This window comes from Ovis aries, chromosome 14 (assembly GCF_016772045.2).
Source record: "Ovis aries strain OAR_USU_Benz2616 breed Rambouillet chromosome 14, ARS-UI_Ramb_v3.0, whole genome shotgun sequence".
Classification (NCBI taxonomy): domain Eukaryota; kingdom Metazoa; phylum Chordata; class Mammalia; order Artiodactyla; family Bovidae; genus Ovis; species Ovis aries.
Genome location: NC_056067.1, coordinates 18,095,575 through 18,115,488, shown reverse-complemented (window position 1 = coordinate 18,115,488; position 19,914 = coordinate 18,095,575). Strand labels below are relative to the sequence as shown.

General features: G+C 41.4%; 1 protein-coding gene across 5 annotated transcripts in view; it reads right to left on the bottom strand.

Annotated features, from left to right (window-relative positions):
- Positions 1 to 19,914, bottom strand: part of TENT4B (terminal nucleotidyltransferase 4B) — a 69,380-nt gene that overhangs the window by 48,725 nt on the left and 741 nt on the right. For 2 of the 5 annotated variants that reach the window (XM_012189745.5, XM_027977819.3), the window contains exon 1: positions 19,256 to 19,914. In XM_012189745.5, the coding sequence (XP_012045135.3) occupies positions 19,256 to 19,890 (635 nt within the window). In that variant the 5' untranslated portion in view covers positions 19,891 to 19,914. The other 3 variants (XM_042231585.2, XM_060397934.1, XM_042231584.1) reach the window with 2 other exon arrangements.

Below are 19,914 nucleotides of genomic sequence, written 5' to 3'. Positions count from 1 at the left end.
TCAGCAAGGGAATTCCCTGGCAGCGCAGTGGTTGGGACTCCATGCTTCCAATGCAAGGGGCGCGGATTCAATCCCTTGTTAAGGAACTATTAGGTTGGTACCAAAGTAATAGCGGGTTTTGCACTGCTGAATTCTGTTCTTTGATATTGAAATACATTATTAAATAAATGTAGTTACATTATACATCATTTTAATGCACATTTCTCGCTTTATGTTTTTTGCTAATGACACTTGCTGTTTTGTTTTTTTACTGTAAAAATGATAATATAAACAAAGCAAACTCTAGAGATCTTTTTATTCAAGTTCAAAATGGGTCATAAAGCAGCAGAGACAACTCGAAACATCAACAACACGTTTATACAGAGTAGCGGGGCTTCAAGGAGTTTTGCAAAGAAGACAAGAGCCTTGAAGATGAGGAGGGTAATGTCTGACCACTGGAAGTCGACAACTGAGAACCATCACTGAAGCTGACCCTCTTACAACTACACAAGCAGTTGCCAAAGACCGCAACACTGACCATTCTACGGTCACTGGGCATTTGAAGTAAACTGGTGAAAGGTGAAAAAGCTCGCTAAGTGGGTGCCTCCTGAGCTGACTGAAAATCAAAACAATTGTTGTTTTGAAGTGTCCTCTTATTCTACACAACAACAATGAACCATTTCCCAATCGGACTGTGACGTGTGACAACAAGTTTTATATGATAACCGGTGACAAGCAGCTCGGTGGCTGGACCAAGAAGCAGCACCAAGCACGTGCCAAAGTCAAACGTGCACCAGAGAAAGGGCCATGGCCACTGCTGGGGGGTCTGCGGCCAGTGTGATTCACTACAGCTTTCTCGATCCTGGCGAAACCGTGACATCTGACAAGTGTGCTCAGCACATCGACGAGATGCACTGAAAGCTGCAAGGACGTCAGCAGGCATCAGTCAACAGAAAGGGCCCCATTCCTCTCCACAACGCCTGTCTGCATGCTGCACAACCAACGCTTCAAAAGTCAGCGAACTGGACCATGAAGCTTTGCCTCACCCACCATATTCACCTCACTTCTCGCCAGTGAATTACTTCTTCAATCCTCTCGACAACTTCTTGCAGGCAAAACGTTCCACAACCAGCAGGAGGCAGAAAATGCTTTTCAAGAGTTCACTGAAGCCTGAAGCACGGATTCTTACACTATAGAAACAAACTTCTTTCTCAGTGGCAAAAATGTGCTGATTGTAACGCTTCCTATTTTGATTAATAAGATCTGTTTAAGCCTAGTTATAATACAGTGATTTAAAATTCACGGTCCAAAACTGCAATTACTTTTGTACCAACCTAATAAGATCCTGCATGCCTCACAGCGTGGCCAAAAAAAAAAGGAAAGAAAAAAAGTAACGTTCAGAAAATCAGAAACAGAAGGGAAGTTCCTCAACTTGATAAAGAATATATTACAAAAATGTTATAAAATTAGATGTTTTCCCACTAAGATTAGGAATAAGGCAAGATGTCCACTCTCACCACTCCTAACCTACATCATATTGGAACTCCTAACACAATAAGACTAAATAAGGAAATAAAAGTCTGTGCACTGGAAAGAAAGAACAAAATTGCTTTTGTTTGCTACTAACATGATTATCTATGTAGAAAATCCCAAAGAAACAACAAAAAAATTCCTGGGACTAGTAAACCATTCTAGTAAGGTTACAGAATACAAAGTTAATTTAAAAAGTCAACTGCTATCTTAAATACAAGCAACAAAAAATGGAAATTTAAAATTTTAAATGCAATTACCATATACATTAGCAGAAAACCCAAACAGAAACACTTAGGTATAAATCTAACAACATAAGTTCACGAAAGAAAACTCTGATGAAAGAAATCAAAGACCTAAAGAAACAGGGCTATTCCATTTCTTCACAACTTGATCTATAGATTCAGTGAAACCCCAATCTAAATTCCAGCAAGACATTTTGTGCATAATGACAAACTAATTCTAAAATATATATGGAAAAGCAAAAGATCCAGAATAGTGAAAATAATGCAGAAAGAGAAGAATAAAGTCAGAGGAATGACATTAGCTGACTTCAAGACCTAACAATGATGCTAAAGTAATCATGACTGTGTGGTACCGGGGAAAGATTAGACGTGGAACAGAAGAGAGGGCCCAGAAATACACCTACTCAAAACACAGTCACTGATCTTCCACAAATGAACAAAGGCAATTCAACGGAGCAAGGACAGTCTTCTTAGAAAACAGCGCTGAAGAACTGGATACTCACATGCAAAACAATGAATCTAGACATAGATGGTCTATCTTTCACAAATATTAACTAAAAAATGGCTCATATACCTAAATGTAAAACACAAAACTATAAAATTCCTAGAAGACAGCATAGAAAAAATTTAGGTGACCTTGAGTTTGGCCATAACTTTTCAGACACAATACCAAAAATACGATATATGAAAGAGAATTGCTAAATTGGACTTCACAAAAGTAAAAACCTCTGCTCTGCAAATGACACTATCAAGAGAATGAAAAAGCAAGCCAAAGACTGGGAAAAATATTTTACAAAACACGCACTTAATAAAAGACTGGTATCCAAAATATTTAAAACTCAAAAATAAGTCAATTTTAAAATGAGCAAAACATGGAGTATAATCCATATCAGATTACTTTGCTGTACATCTGAAATTAATACAATATTGTAAATCAACTATACTTCAATTTTTTAAAAACACAAAAAATCTGAGGAGACACCTCACCAAAGAAAATACAGATGCCAAATAAGTCTATGAAAAGATACCTGATAACATATATGATTAGGGTATTGCAAATTAAAACAATGAGATTATCACTACACATCTATTAGAATGGCCAAAATCTAAAACAATGATGACATCAAATGCTGGAGAGGATGTGGAGCAACAGGAATTCTCGTTCATTGCTGGTGGGAATACAAAACAGTGCGGCCACTTTGGAAGACAGTTTGGAAGCTTCTTATAAAACTAAATAAACTCTTACCATCAATTCAGGAATTTCACGCCCCTTGGTACTAGCCCAAAGTAACTGAAAACTGATATTCACACCAAAAGCTGCATTCAGCTTAATAATCAAGATATCCTTCAACAGGTAACTGGATACATAAGCTGTGGCACATCCACACAATGGAGCACTATGCAACCAAAAAAGAGGCGCGAGCAGGTCAGGACAAGACACAGAGGAACCGTAAACTCATGCTGCTGAGGGAAAGTAGACGATCTGAAACGATCGCATACTGTACAACGCCAACTACACAGCATTCTGCTGCTGAGTCGCTTCAGTGTCCGGCTCTGTGCGACCCCACAGCCGGCAGCCCACCAGGCTCCCCCGTCCCTGGGAGTCTCCAGGCAACAACACTGGAGTGGGGTGCCATTTCCTTCTCCAATGCATGAAAGTGAAAAGGGAAAGTGAAGTCGCTCAGTCGTGCCCAACCCTCAGCGACCTCACAGACTGCAGCCTTCCAGGCTCCTCCATCCATGGGATTTTCCAGGCAAGAGTACCGGAGAAGGCCATTGCCTTCTCCGATATAACATTCTGGAAAGGACAAAACTATGGAGACAGCAAAAATATCAATGGTTGCCAGAGGCTCGGGGGGAGAAAAAGATGAATGGGAAGAACACGGGACAGTTCGCTAATGACACTATCCTGTGGGATATCATTCTGTGTAATGATGGAAACACATCATTATACACATTTGCCAAACCCACAGAATGTACAATACAAAGAGTTCATCCCAATTACATGATGAACTTTAATTAATCATACTGTATCAATATATGACCCATCGAGTGTTACAAATAAAGTATGTTAATTAAAAGGAAACTGCGGTGGGGGTGGGGAAGTGAGGGACTATATGAGAATTCTGTAATTTCTGTTGAATTTTTCCATAAACATAAAACTGCTTAAGAAAAAAATTACACATACACAGATACAGACACACAAATGTAAAACACACACACTGGGCTCTTGGGGAGAAAAGACAGAAGATCAGCACTGCAGAAGAGAAATGTCCATAAATATCTCCACTGTGCCGGGTCTTACAGTTTTCCCTGCCTACTGACTCCCCAGAAGGGTGACCACAAACTCGTAAGGAAGCTGAAGCCAAACCATGACCTAAAGGCTCAGTTCAGGTCATCTTCTTGGAGTCTTCCTTTACAGAGGTCATATTGGGCTTTCTTTACACAGCTTGCTACATGGTTTTCAATACGCAAATAGACGCTTTTAAAAAAGTATTTGATTGGAGGTAAAGTGTTAAGATCTCTTCAAGAAAAGGGAACATTTCATGCAAAGATGGGCTCGATAAAGGACAGAAATGGTATGGACCTAACAGAAGCAGAAGATATTAAGAAGAGGTGGCAAGAATACACGGAAGAACTGTACAAAAAAGATCTTCATGACCCAGATAATCTCGATGGTGTGATCACTCATCTAGAGCCAGACATCCTGGAATGTGAAGTCAAGTGGGCCTTAGAAAGCATCACTATGAACAAAGCTAGTGGAGGTGACGGAATTCCACTTGAGCTATTTCAAATCCTGAAAGATGATGCTGTGAAAGTGCTGCACTCAATATGCCAGCAAACTTGGAAAACTCAGCAGTGGCCACAGGACTGGAAAAGGTCAGTTTTCATTCCAATCCCAAAGAAAGGCAATGCCAAAGAATGCTCAAACTACAGCACAATTGCACTCATCTCACACACTAGGAAAGTGATGCTCAAAATTCTCCAAGCCAGGCTTCAGCAATATGTGAACCATGAACTTCCAGATGTTCAAGCTGGTTTTAGGAAAGGCAGAGGAACCAGAGATCAAATTGCCAACATCCACTGGATCATCAAAAAAACAAGAGTTCCAGAAAAACATCTATTTCTGGTTTATTGACTATGCCAAAGCCTTTGACTGTGTGGATCACAATAAACTGTGGAAAATTCTGAAAGAGATGGGAATACCAGACCACCTAACCTGCCTCTTGAGAAACCTGTATGCAGGTCAGGAAGCAACAGTTAGAATTGGACATGGAACAACAGACTGGTTCCAAATAGGAAAAGGAGTACGTCAAGGCTGTATATTGTCACCCTGATTATTTAACTCACATGCAGAGTACATCATGAGAAATGCTGGGCTGGACGAAGCACAAGCTGGAATCAAGATTGCCGGGAGAAATATCAATAACCTCAGATATGCAGATGACACCACCCCTATGGTAGAAAGTGAAGGAGAACTAAAAAGCCTCTTGATGAAAGTGAAAGAGGAGAGTGAAAAAGTTGGCCTAAAGCTCAACATTCAGAAAACGAAGATCATGGCATCTGGTCCCATCACTTCATGGGAAATAGATGGGGAAACAGTGGAAACAGTGGCAGACTTTATTTTGGGGGGCTCCACAATCACTGCAAATGGTGATTGCAGCCATGAAATTAACAGACGCTTACTCCTTGGAAGGAAAGTTATGACCAACATAGATAGCATATTGAAAAGCAGAGACATTAATTTGCCAACAAACGTCCGTCTAGTCAAGGGTATGGTTTTTCCAGTGGTCATGTATGGATGTGAGAGTTGGACTGTGAAGAAAGCTGAGTGCCGAAGAATTGATGCTTTTGAACTGTGGTGTTGGAGAAGACTTTCTCTAGAGTCCCTTGGCTTGCAAAGAGATCCATCCAGTCCATTCTAAAGGAGATCAGTCCTGGGTGTTCTTTGGAAGGACTGATTCTAAAGCTGAAACTCCAGTACTTTGGCCACCTCATGCGAAGAGTTGACTCATTGGAAAAGACTCTGATGCTGGGAGGTGTTGGGGGCAGGAGGAAAAGGGGACGACAGAGGATGAGATGTCTGGATGGCAGCACAGACTCGATGGATGTGAGTTTGAGTGAACTCCGGGAGTTGATGACGGACAGGGAGGCCTGGCATGCTGCTATTCATGGGGTCACAAAGAGTCGGACATGACTGAGTGACTGAACTGAACTGAACTGAAAGTGTTAAAGATTTACTCCCAGCAGGAATTCTTCCTGTTCCATGCTGTATGGGTTACATTAGCCTAAGGCCAAAGAGTATTAGCACAAGATGAAGCAACATAATCCAAGTTTAATTTAAAGGAAAAAACAAATGTACTACTCCTGGTTGTTGAGGTAAGGCTGTAAGAATTCCGCCTCCTGAGCAGAGGCTCACAGGCCACTACATCCATCGTGGTTTTCTTCAGCTACCACAAGCTGAAAGCAAAGGTCAGGTGTGGCTATGGGCCAACGGGTCCCCTGACAGTCCCAGCCACCGCCCAAAGGCCAAGGACAGCTCATGACTGCCTTTCCCACACACCAGGCACTAGTCGGCCCAAAGCCCGCTTCAGCTTCCTGCAGCCCACCCTGCTTCTCTTTCCTGAGGGATGACAGCTCATTAAGAGAGCTAGCTAGTTAAAAAGTTATATCCCCTTTCTCACTCTTACCCTGTTTTCCCTATGAGAATTGTATTTCAAGACAGCCAAATGGCTGAGAAGGAAAAGTTTCTCCTTTTACGAGTGTCCCAGCTAATAACTGAGAAAAGATCAAGAGAATAAGAATATCACAATGTTTACAACCCTAATAATGAATTAATACATATAAACAATGATCATTACTGACTAGTAATATTACAAAAAGAAAGACATTCAGACACTATGTCTCTCCTGGGGAAAGTACACACCACTGTCTATGAAGCATTCTTGCAAACAACAAAAAAATCTAAACAAGCCTCTAGATCTAATTACAAACTTAGAGAAAAAACAGGGGGACAACAGAACATATTAAATTGACACCACAGGAATGCAATTATTAATAGCAAAACTCAGAAAGTAAAAAAGTCTATAGGAAAAACAACCCAGTTTCTTAGACAAAGAAATTAATAGGGAAAACAGATGACAGAGAAGCTGTTGATTAGAAGACTTAAAAGGCATTTCAACCAATAACAATTCAAGAAACTCATCTGGATTTTGATTTGATCAAACTGTTAAAAAAAAATAATTATGGGAGAGAAAATATAAACACTGGATATCTGACGCAACTAAGGAGTTATCTGGGCTTCCCTTCTGGCTCAGCTGGTAAAGAATCTGCCTGCATTGTGGGAGACCTGGGTTCCATCCCTAGGTTGGGAAGATCCCCTGGAGAAGCGAACAGATACAGGACTGAGTGACTTTCACTTTCACTTTCTAAGGAGTTATTGTAATCTGTCCGTTCAGGTGTAATAATGGTATTATGATAATGGTTTCTTTTAAAACCCTTATCTAGAGACACATATATTTATGTAAAATGATGTGACACTTGGAATTTGCTTCAAAATAAAGATGGATGGAAATGGACTGGCATGCAGGAAAAATGAGTTTGGTCATGGGTTGGTGACTGTCAAAGTTTCGTGATGAAGACATGGACGTTCATTATCTCTTCTGTCTAACTCCATACTGTTTGTAATTTTCCATAATGAAAAGGTTTAAAGAAATGAAGTAATTTTAGACGTCACAATTTCTGAGAAAGGTCAACCATCATAGTAGATCCTGCTCCTCACCTATCTCAATTATGCTAAATACCACATATTGGTCCTCCATATCCATGGATCAAAATTTCAGTTGAAGTCGGTTGATTCTGCAGATGCAAACCCCACGGATAGACAGGGCCAACTGTATTCACTGCACTACACTATTTTTCATAAGGGATTGCGCATTCCATATTTTGGTATTGACAGGGACTCATGGAACCCAGGGACAGCTGTATATCCAACCTATCCAGTAGGGTTTATCATATGAAACCCATATAATCAATTTGTCCTTTCCAATCCTCCACAACCTAACCAATCTTTCAAAACAGCAAAAATCTCCACTTTTTTCAAAGTTTGCCTTATCTCACTAGTCAAAAGCAACCTCTCCACCTTATCTATTAATAGTTTATCCAACCAGCCCATAATTTCCTAGAAGGCAGAGAATGTTTTCTGTCTTTACTTCCCACAAAAAGCCTAGCACAGTGGCTTGCATACAGCAGTTGATTTTCCAATCAAAAAATGTGTGGCTCATTCTGGTCTGTTCAGAGATGAGTCACAAAATAGTAAGTAATAGAGAACCAAAAAGAGTGGGTATGTTCGCAAAATCTACAGGTCATAAAGAACAGATGAACCTGTTGTGATGGATCCATACAATGGAATGCTACCTGGCATTCAAAACAGACAGACAACAATACTACACACAATATGGGTGAATCTCCAAAACATCAAGAGAAAAGAAGTCAGGTGCAAAGGACTATATACTATCTACAGTATATTTAACTCCATTTAATTGAAATCCCAGGAAAGGCAAAAGTGGGTGCTTAGGGCAAAGGATGGAGGGAAAGGGAATGACTGAATTGGCATGAGGGTACCTTTTGTACCTTTTGAGTGATGGAAATATTCTGTATCTTCTTCCTACTTAATGACTGTTATGGTTACACAACTGTATATATTTCCAAAAGTCACCTACTTGTACAATTTAAACGAGTGAATTTTATTCTATGTAAGTTATATTCTAATAAAAACTATAAATCATAAGATCAGAATTTTAAATTACATGTATTTGTAACAGGACAGATCAAGGGCTCTTACATTAATAAGACAAACATTTTCACGAGAAAGATAGGCAAGGAAAACGAAACGGAAAAGAAAAATACACAGACAGGGAAAGGCATGCACAAATGAAATCAGTAAGATACTATTTTTTACCTATAAAATTGGCAAGAAATTGTTTTCTTTTGTATTGGTATTTGTTTTTATTTGTAATATGTAGCACTGGTGAAAATTTGGACTCACGCACACTACTGACATTAGGGTAAATTGACTTGATCTTCCACAGGAAAATTTGGCAAAAGCCTTAAAAGATAGAAACATTCTCCAATCTAAAACTTCATCCTCAAGAAATAACCATGTGGCAAGGGGAAAGAATAGTCTTTAACAAATGGTGCTGAGACAACCTGATATCCACAGGCAAAAGAATGAAGTTGGTTGTCTACTTCACACCATATATAAAAGTGAATTCAAAATGTATCAGAGACCTAAATACAAGAGCTAAAAATGTAAAACTCTTAAAAGAAAAAAATAAGGGTCAATTTTTGTGATCTTGTATTACGCAATGGTTTCTTAGATATGACACATAAAGCACAAACAACAGAAAAAAAATGGGTAAATTGGAATGTATACGATAGAAATAACAAAACTTTTGCTTCAAAGGATACTATCAAGAAAGTAGAAAGACAATCCACAGAATGGGGGAAAGTATCTACAAATCACCCATCTGATAAGGGTCTATAATCCAGAATATAAAAGGAACTCTTACAATAAACAGTAAAAAGACAATCCACTAAAAAAAAGAAAACACGGGCAAGCAACCTGAATAGACATTTCTTCAAAGAAGACAAGGGCTTCCCTGGTGGCTCAGAGGTTAAAGCATCTGCCTGCAATGCAGGAGACCTGGGTTCGATCCCTGGGTCGGGAAGATCCCCTGGAGAAGGAAATGGCAACCCACTCCAGTATTCTTGCCTGGAGAATTACATGGACAGCGGAGCCTGGCGGGCTACAGTCCATGGGGTCGCAAAGAGTCGGACACGACTGAGTGACCTCACTTTCAAAGAAGACATACATGCAGCCTACCAGCACATGCAAAGATGCTCAACAACTTCCTTTGTGCATTAGAGAAATGCAATCAAAAACACAATGAGATACCACATCACTTCACACTCACTACTGCTGCTGCTGCTGCTAAATCGCTTCAGTCGTGTCCGACTCTGCCAGGCTCCTCTGCCCCTGGGATTCTCCAGGCAAGAACACTGGAGTGGGCTGCCATTTCCTTCTCCAATGCATTAAAGCGAAAAGTGAAAGTGAAGTGGCTCAGTCTTGTCCGACTCCTAGTGACCCCATAGACTGCAGCCTTCCAGGCTCCTCTGTCCATGGGATTTTTCCAGGCAAGAGTGCTGGAGTGGGGTGCCACTGCCTTCTCCTCACACTCACTAGGATGGCTATAATCAAAAAGACAGATAATGACAAGTGGTGACAAGAACATGGAGAAACTAGAAACCCTCAGTCACTGCAGGTGGTGAGAATGAAAAATACTATCGTCACTTTGTATAATCCAGCATTTCTACTGCTAGACACTTAACCCAAGAAAAATGAAAGCACATATCTACAAAAGATTCCGTACATGCGTGTTCATTATTTATAATAGCCAAAAAGATGGAAACAAACCAAATGTCCACCAGCTAATAAACAGATAAAGAAAATATGGTATATTCATACACTGGGATATTTAGAAGGACTGATACATGTTACAACATGAATAAACACTGAAAACATGTTTTCATGAAACAAAAGCCAGACACAAAAGGCCACATATTACATGATACCATTCTTATGAAATGTCCAGAATCATAAATCCACAGGGACAGAAAGTCTGTCTGAGGCTCCTAGGATCTGAAGGAGAAGGGAAGAGTGGAGAGTGATGATGGGTACAGGGTTTCTTTCTTTGGTAATGAAAATGTTCTGGAATTAGATAGCTGTGATGATTACACAATCTTGTAATATTGTAAAAACCACTGAGTTGTACATTTTAAAAGGGCAAATATGACAGCATATGAATTTTATCTAAGTAAAAATAAGGAAAAAAATAAATAATCCTCTCTGGGGCAAAGGGTTAGCTAAAAACACATCTTTTATAAAAAGCGAAAGACTGGAAAAACAAACTAAATGTTCACCTGGGAGCTGGTAAAATAAAGTAAGGTGCATTCAACCAAGGGAATATCACGTCCACACACAGTAGGTACACGGAGTCATACTAAAGGTAATGAGGTATTTAAAAATGCTGTAGAAATGCATTTCATATGCAAGATACTTGTTACAGTAATGAATTTTTTTAACTCAAAGAAAGGATGCCCACAGGACTTCCCTAGTGGTAGAGTGGATGGAAATCTGCCTGCCAATGTGTGGAAAACAGGCTCGATCCCTGGTTCAGGAAGACTCCACTTGCCCTGGAGCAACAAACCTCCTTCACCACAACTACAAAGCCCACACTCTAGGGACCGCAAGCCACAAGTACTGAGCACGAGTACTGCAACTACAGAAGCCCGTGTGGCTAGAGCCTGTGCTCCGCAACGCGAGACTCAACGGTAATGAGAAGCCTGCACACTCAATGAAGAGCAGTCCCTGCTCGCCGCAAGGCTTGTGAGCAGCAACGAAGACCCTGGGCAACCAAACATAAATGAATTTCTGAAAATTTTAAGTCTTAAAAAAAAAAGTATGCCCACAATAGTCTGATGCCCTTCTCCCAAAGTAGAAAACAATCTTAGAAATCAGTTCTAACTTCTTGCCTCCAGACTGCAAGAGAATACATTTCTGTTCTTTAAAAAATTTTTTTCCTTAAAAAGGAAAAAAAAAATTTAAGCATACCCATAGTGGAGTCCATAATGATAGAAAAAACAAAATATATGTAAACATACATGAAAAAGTCTAAAAATGTGCTAACAGTAGTTATGTGCTGGTAGTAGTATTAGAGGGGTTATTTTTTCTTCATTTGGTTTAGCTGTATTTTTCTGTTTTTTTTTTTTTTTTTTTTTACAATTAGCACCTATTAAGTAACAAATAAATATATACTGTTTTAAAAACAAGTATCCTAACAAACAGTGGTATTAACACCTCAAACGAAGAAGAAAACAAAGGGTGAATAAAAGAATAAAGACATCAAATTTAAAAACCTCATCACAGGCCTAAACATTTTAGTAAATCCAAATTACTAGACGATAACTCCACAACCACAATCCTAATGCATTCTTACTCTTGCTTTGGCAGAAATTTACAACGTAATAAATTTAATTTATAATACAAACGTGACAGCGCTAAAAGTTATGTTATGTTGACAAAATCGAAACAGTGACTCCAAGGGACTGGTAACAAAAAAATAAAAGACCAGGTCCCAATTCTCAGTCCAGAAAATGGTTCCAATGAAACACAGTTTATTTTAGCAGAGGTATGAAAATAAAATATTTATTCTACACGGTCTAAAGGCATTGTTAAGATATAAAAATATTATTGAAAACAAACCCTTCCTACCACCATCAACAAAAAAAATCACCACTAAGCGCAGGGTTTACTCCCACAAAATCCAGCCAAGCCAAGAGAAAATAAAGTTTACTCAAAACATATGAAAAGAAGGACTCTAAATTTTGAAATAAACTCTGCAGTTACTCTTTTATATGTTTTTAGTTAAATGAAAATAAAACTCTACTTCATGCCAGTTTCCAAGAAAAAGAAACATGTAAAGGAAACACTGCAAAATAGTTCAAAGATAAGAGAGTTCAAGCAATATTGCTAAAATCAAAGCAAATCGAAAAATAAGGCCCTTTTAAGTCAATTTTACTTAGATTTTTAACTGCAGACGTTCTCAATACTGCCAAGAAGTTTTTAAAATAAAAATTAAAAAGATAAAATTAGGTGGAGTTATTCATGAGAAGGTTATTATGATAAAAGCATAATAAACTATTGCTACTCATATGAGAACAGTTAAAATAAAAAAAAGTGATAATACCAAATGCTGGCAAGGATGCAGAGAAACCAGATCACACATACATTGCTGGCAGGAATGTAATCTGATACAGTGACTCTGGAAAACAGTTTACCCCTTTCTTTCAAAATATGTGCTTACCAAATGACCCAGCACTTTTGGGATTTATCCCTCTAGAATGAAAACTTATATTTACATAAAAAATGTATACTTCATGAAACAGTTGTATTTGCAAAGGCCAAAAACGATATATAAACTCTTCCTGAATGTCCTTCCATCGTTAAACTGTGGTACCTCCAAACTGTGGAACACTGTGCATGCGTGCTAAATCCCTTCAGTCGTGTCCAGCTCTTTGGGACCCCATGGTCTGTAGCCTTCCTGGCTTCTCTGTCCATGGGATTCTCCAGACAAGAATACTGGAGTAGACTGCCATGCCCTCCTCCTGAGGATCTTCCCGACCCAGGGATCGAACCAGCATCTCCTGCTGCTCCTGCACTGCAGGAGGATTCTTTACCGCTGAGCCACCGAGCAAGCCCTCTGGAACACAGCTGCTGCTGCTGGGATGCTTCAGTCGTGCCTCAGCATTAAAGAGGAAGGGACGACTGGACTTTCCCGGTGCTCCAGTCACTCCCAGGGCAGGAGGCCTGCGTTTGAGTCCTGGTTGGGGAACCAGATTCCACATGCCACAACTAAAGATCCGGCATGTGCAACTAAGACCTGGAAGGAACTATTAACACATACAAATTCTGGATAGAACTCAAGGAATTATGGTAACTGGAAAAAAGTCAAAGTACTATATGATTCCATTTATATAACATTTTCAAAATTAAAAAAATGTAAGTATGGAGAACAGATTAGTAGCTAGAGGTCAGAAGTGAGGGGATGTGTGCATGAAAATAAAGGGATAGCATGAGGGATCTTTGAGGTGATGGTATAGTTCTATATCTTGATTGTGGTGGTGGTCACACAAATCTACACATGTAATATTTTTACAGAACTAGACACACACACTACACAAATGAGTATATATAGGACTGCTGAAATCTGAATAATGCTATGGATTATAACAATGTCAATTTCCTGGTTCTGAGATTAAACAATAGTTATATAAGATGTTATCACTGCATGAAACTAGGTGAAGGGAACATGGGATCTTTCTGTATTATTTTCTGCCACTTTCTGGGAATCTATATTTCAAAATAAAAAGTTTAAAACAAATTAGACGGGGCTAACGCACGAGAAAAATATAACAAATACAAAAGGCTTAATATAGTATATGTTAGTATATGGAACATGGTAAAAAGGCTCCATGAGCATTTTTACAGAATAGAGCATTTTTCATAAAGCAACTAATTTGAAAACATAGGTTTCTGTATACTATTCAAACTATTTCAGCAGAAAACATGATTTGAGCTACAATTCCAGAGTTCAGTTATCACATACTACATGAAATCTCTTATGCACATGGCAAGATTTTTTTTCACATTCTGACACTGTTCAAGTGATTAAGGAGCCAGTACACAACAAAAGCATCTCCACATTCAGTTTTTTCCCAAAATCTTTTAACTCTAACTTCAACATGACGCAAAGCCCTTAAGTATACAGAAGTCTCTAATATCATCAAGTAACTTACAGGATGGAGTAAATTAACAGCTGCTGTTTGGGTTCAAATTAATGGAAAGTCTAGCTTGAGGGCATCCTCAACATCAATAAATACTCTTAGAAAAAAATAATTTTGTGTCATGTCAAAAATGGTAAAAAATGAATTGAAAGTCTTTTTGGTGTTCTGTAGCAACTGAGTCCCTAACAAATATTCTGAGGGTTACAAAGAACATTCTACTGGCCGTCCTCTGAATTCCTGAAGCAGGCTGAGCTGTTCAGCCAGCTCTGCAGGAAAGAGTCAAAACAGGAGTCTCAGTCAGCTACTGGGAGCTGGACCCTAATTCTCCAATGAGCATCCTCTCTGGCCTATAGCCCCTTCAAGACTACTCCATACCCAAGTGTGCATTAATGATTAACAGTCTCCAGTGCAGTGGGTGTGATCCTGAAACAGTTTTCTCCACTAAATTTTATTCTAAAGGAAAAATAGAAAGCTGAGTAAAATCACACAACACCTTGCTTTTCTACTTTCCTTAGAAAAGTACCTTAATTTATTCTCAGCTTCAACAGGTATAAGAATAAGCCTAACCACAACTATTTGATCAGTTCAGTATCAGCAAGGGAGCGCGTATATTTTCTTCCCATGGACCCTGCAGACTCCGAACACTAGGATTTACTGATAGGGGTTTCATGGAAGAAGTTGTGACGTAAGGCCATCTATCACACCAGGACCAGATTGCTGGAACACACACGCCCTCCTCCTCCCTACCTTAGGCTTTCCTGGTATCCCTTTCTCATGCTTCATTTCCAAAAGAAGCTAAACCTTCTGTGTGAACCCAGGGCAGATTCCAGAAAGCTCCAGTCACTGTTCGGTTTTGCCTTTCAACACCTAAAAATTTAAAGGGTACTGCAGAAAAATTCCACAGGCTAAAAAACCAATGATTCTGACAGGGTGACACTGTTCACTGTCACAGATTTTAGACAGATGAGTTGTGGCATGGAAGCAGCTTAGCTGTACACGGTATACCAGATGTGAGATTCTCAAATAGGAATTATATTGTTAGTGTAGAATCTACAGTGCAGAAAACCTAATGTCCTCCTGAAAGCACACTTCAGCACCCAAATAGAGAAAAATTCCATAACCTGAAGGCCCTAGTGCACAGAAGAATTCCTGTGGGCTACATACGCAAATACATAAAAATTATGTGCTAAGTCGCTTCAACTGTGTCCAACTCTTTGCGACCCTATGGACCACAGCCCATCAGGCTCCTGTCTCCATGGGATTCTCCAGCCAAGAATACTGGAGTGGGTTGCCATTTCCTTTTCCATCGGATCTTCCCCACCCAGGGCTTGAGCATCTCTCACGTCTGCTGCATTGGCAGGCGAGTTCTTTACCACTAGCGCCACCAAATTATACTTAGAACAAGCCCTTGGACTAAGGCCTCTAAATTCTTTCATGTTAATCTGCCCAATCACTTTGGAGCCAGCACTAACATCAATCCCACTGATCATATTGTGTAGAAATAGAAAGAGGCCATAAGGTCAGTGCTAAAGAACAGTGTCAGCATCTTGGACTCAACTGTGCTACGCTGTACAACATACACAAGGAAGGACACTGCCCCCACTGCAGTGAAAACAACTGTATTTCAGCCCCCAAATTTCATCACCCCCAGATTTTCTAGCCCCCGCTAGACAGTTCCATCTAAACATCACCGTACCTTTTGCTCCAAACCAGTGGTCCTAATCCTTGTGTTCAACAATAACATTAACATTTTCCCAGTCACTCACATTCAAAGCTGTTATTAATAACATGGATTTAAATCCATGAAGGGAGTTAGAATCTTTCCCATTCTTACTCTGTAGTACCTCTCACATTCATTCTTTCCCATTTCCAACCCCATCATTCCAGTTCAAGAAATTATTCCTTAAACCCAAGTTTCCCAGCAGGGACTTCTTGATGTCCCACTGTCAAATTCATACTCCAAAACATTATTTTGAACAAGTCATGCAAGCCTTGGGAAAATATCTATAGATCTGGCCACGTGGCCCACATAAGCCTATCCTCATGAGCTTGAGCACCAAGCGCCTTCCAAAGGAAGCTTCTGGACACCTGGGCTCAGGACCAAGGACTCTGAATCTCCAAAAGTTTCCTATGTTTGCTACTTTTTGTCAGCTCTTCTTTCCCCATGATGATCAACAATTAAATCTTTGAAAAGAAAAGGGCTTAAAGCTCATTTTCATGAACAACCAGGAGCAGGTGGACTTCTCCCTACACCATAGCCAGCACTGAAAGGGAAGGAATTCCCAAAAGTAGAATAAGTGAAAGCAACTTTATAAAGAAAAAATGGAAAACAAACAAACTCCCTGCGTCAGGGACAATTCCTGGAGAAGGCTGAGACGGTAAGCTCAGATGAGAGGAGTCCTTTTGAAAGAGGACTATGAGGATTTCAGAATGCCACGCAAACATCTTACTCCACATTTAAGAAATTTCCATCTTACCTCAGCTGAAAAAAGAAAGGAAGAAAGAAGTTTCATCTCAACTAGCGACCTAGTAGATAAGAAAAAACATATACATAAAAGGAAAATTAAACATAAGCAACTATACCAAGATGAAACAAGCACTACAAGATTTTAGAGAAAGTACAAAAAAAATCAAGAACATGAGCAACGAACTCAGGATTTTGAACTGCATCTTGGAGTGTTCAGGGAGTAAGTCAACCTGCTGTGGCAAAACAGAACACAGATAGATCACAGATGTGGGACAGAGTGTGTATCCAGCTGCCCCAGGGTTCCAGGCCACTGTTCATGCGCTTTTGCTTCCTCTCTCTACCTGGACGGTCATGCCAGTTCAGAGGCCAAGGACCACAACAGTTTTTTAACCTATTAGCTAAATGTCAGTCACATCCCCAGAACTCTCAATAGTTTTACTATAGTTAATCTCAGAATAGCATAACATTGAGGTACATTCTGAATTCAGACTTTTTTAAATACCTGTATTAAAAACAGCAAGACTTTCCTAAAAGTTAAGAAATAAGGGTCCATAAATCACAACAAGAATTTTTAAGCAGTCAGACACTCTTACAAAAACACTTAGGTCCCACTTAAGAAAATTTTAAAAATTTAACTGATGACATCCTCTAAAGGAGGAGGCAGAAGAATGATGAATCGATAAGCAGTTTTAAGATAGGTTTATAATCCGTTTTTAAACAGCAATTCCTCTGGAAATGGAAATTCCTCTCCTTAATCCCTTTGAGGACAATGTAGTATTTGAATCCAGGACTAAGAGTATCTTGCTTCTACCTAAGTTCAAATGTGAGCCTTTTACAGTATCCTCAACATTAAATTAGCAAGTAAAAAGGAATTTCTAGGCTATCAAAGAGAGGCAGCCAGCATTTTGGATTTATAATACACCTTTGTTACATACATACGCAGACGCTTCAGTAAAACGAAACTAGGGAACTTGGAGGTTTTAACTGGCAGTGATTACTTAACTGGAGCTTATTCCTGTGAAATGAAACTATCAGAATCCCTCAATATCAATTTGCCTGTCATCAAACCACAGGTTTATGCTTCATCTTAGAAATGCTATCAGGATGGAACCATGAGCCTTTTATTGAAAGAAGATGACCATGGAGAGCGCCCTTGAAGCTTAGCAATAGAGGACTCAATCCAAAATGATCCCCCCTGGAAAGTGAGGACAGGTTTGACATGTCCCCCAGTGCCAGTCTTAAAACGCTTAACTGCGATTTTCCATAAAGGGTGGGAGTTGTAATAGTAGCATAGAACAGACACCAGCCCACTAGAAGCAGATGGAACCCACCAACTCATTTTAACCAGACCTTCAAAAAGGTACACAGAACTCTCTCTGCTTGCCAAAGCGGGGCAGATATGAATGGGTGAATCTAAGAAAAGGTTCCACAAGGGACTATTAATGGTGATTTCACTTGCCTACTTGTAACCCATGATGTAAAAAAAGGATCTGAAAAGTGAAAAGCAATTTTAAAGCTCATTCTCCGTACTCAAGCTACACACACGCGCGCGCGCACACACGCACACACACACACACACACACACCCCAAAACCTTCATTTTACAAAATTTTTGTAAGACTTTGTAATCTATCCCAGCACAAGGGAAATCAACCTGGAAACAGTCCCTGCTTATGTACATAATTCACTAGGGGTCAGGTAAGATTCCATTTTGTAACAGCTGAACTTTAAACAGAAAGTCATTAGTGGTGCAACATTCACTCATTAGCATAAAGTTACCCCCTAGAATGAAAAGCATTGGCTGTCTCTGCCAGTATGACAACTTTACAGTGAGAAACTGCGGCCAAGGACGATCAACTCCTAGAAAGTTCCATCCGCCTGGAAAGAAGAGCTCACCATCTCCACCAGCCTAAGCTTAACTGTCACCTCATTCCTCACTCCCGACACAGCAAGGCATCACTAACATAGGAAATTCTAAGAAATAAAACATAGAGAGATGGGCCAAAGGGTCAATAGCCAGCAAAGCCTTTCAGGGCTGCCACGATTCCTGTTTGGGATTGGGGGAGGGGGAGGAGCTTTCTGGATGTTTCTATTCTTGGCAAGGAAAGCACCTCAGGTCCGGTACCGTGAAAAGGCACTAACACAGGAATGTTCTCAGGGAATGAATGATTTGCCTGTGCTAGGCGACTTCATTTTGGGGTGTGATGATGGGGGGCAGGGTGGGGAGGGCTGGGGAGAGAAGAGAGAGAAGGTATTTGACTAGGGGGGGATGGGAAGAAAGAGTGGATGGATGGGGGGTGGGGGTGGTCCAGGGAAGATGTGAACGGTTAGGAAGGAGGATGTGAATGACTAAGGGAGGTGAGGGGAGGATGTGGAGGGTTGAGAGGATGTCCAGAAAAGGCGTGGAGCTGAGAGGGAGGGGGCAAAGGTGTAGACTGCTAACGAAGGTTGGGGGAAGGTATGGACCGACGCAGGAGGGACGGCCATCAGACCCCTGAGGACCAGTAACTAAGGCAGGCCGAGGTTGGGGGGCCTCACCCAGGCTCCCCTCCCAGCCCCCCTTCTGTGGGCGTGTGCCTGGCTGCGCGTGTGCAAGGGCCAGGCCACCAGGCCGCAAGGCCACCACTCACCCCACGACTCCCTGGTTGTAGTTCCTCCGCTTCCACGGGGTCCCGCTGTACACGCCCCCGCCGCCGTCTGCCCGGCCGCCCCCCGGGGCCCGCCCTCCGCTGGGCTGCAGCAGGCTGTAGTTGAGTCCGTAGGTGCTAGCCTTGTTGTCCCGCTTCCTCTTGTTGCTGCTGCCCGAAGCTGGGTCCGCGGGCTCCGCGGCGGGGACGGCGGTCGAGGAGTGCGGGGACGGGGACGCCGAGGGGGATGGGGACGTCGAGGGGCCCGCGGCGGCTCGACGGGCCCAGGCCGCGGGCTGGTGGTGGTTGTTGTTGTTGTTGGTCGTCTCCAGGGGCAGGAAGTCCCGCTGCTCCGCCGGCTGCGCGTGGCCGCCCAGCAGGCGCTCCCCGGAGCGGTACATGCCGGCCGGGGCCGGGGCCGGGGTCGCGCCGCTGGGGCTGCCGGTGCTGCTGCCGCTCCCGCCGGTGGCCGTGCTGCTGCCGCCGCCGCCGCCGCCGCCGCTCGCGCCGCCGCTGCTGTGACAGTGGTGGTTGAAGTAGAGGTTCCTCAGTCCCTGGGTGGTCTCCCAGATCTGCATCCACAGACTGTTGGACGGTCCGAGCTGCTCTGGCTGGAACCAGGCGATCCTCGGATCCATCAAACGGCGGCGGCCGCTGCCCCC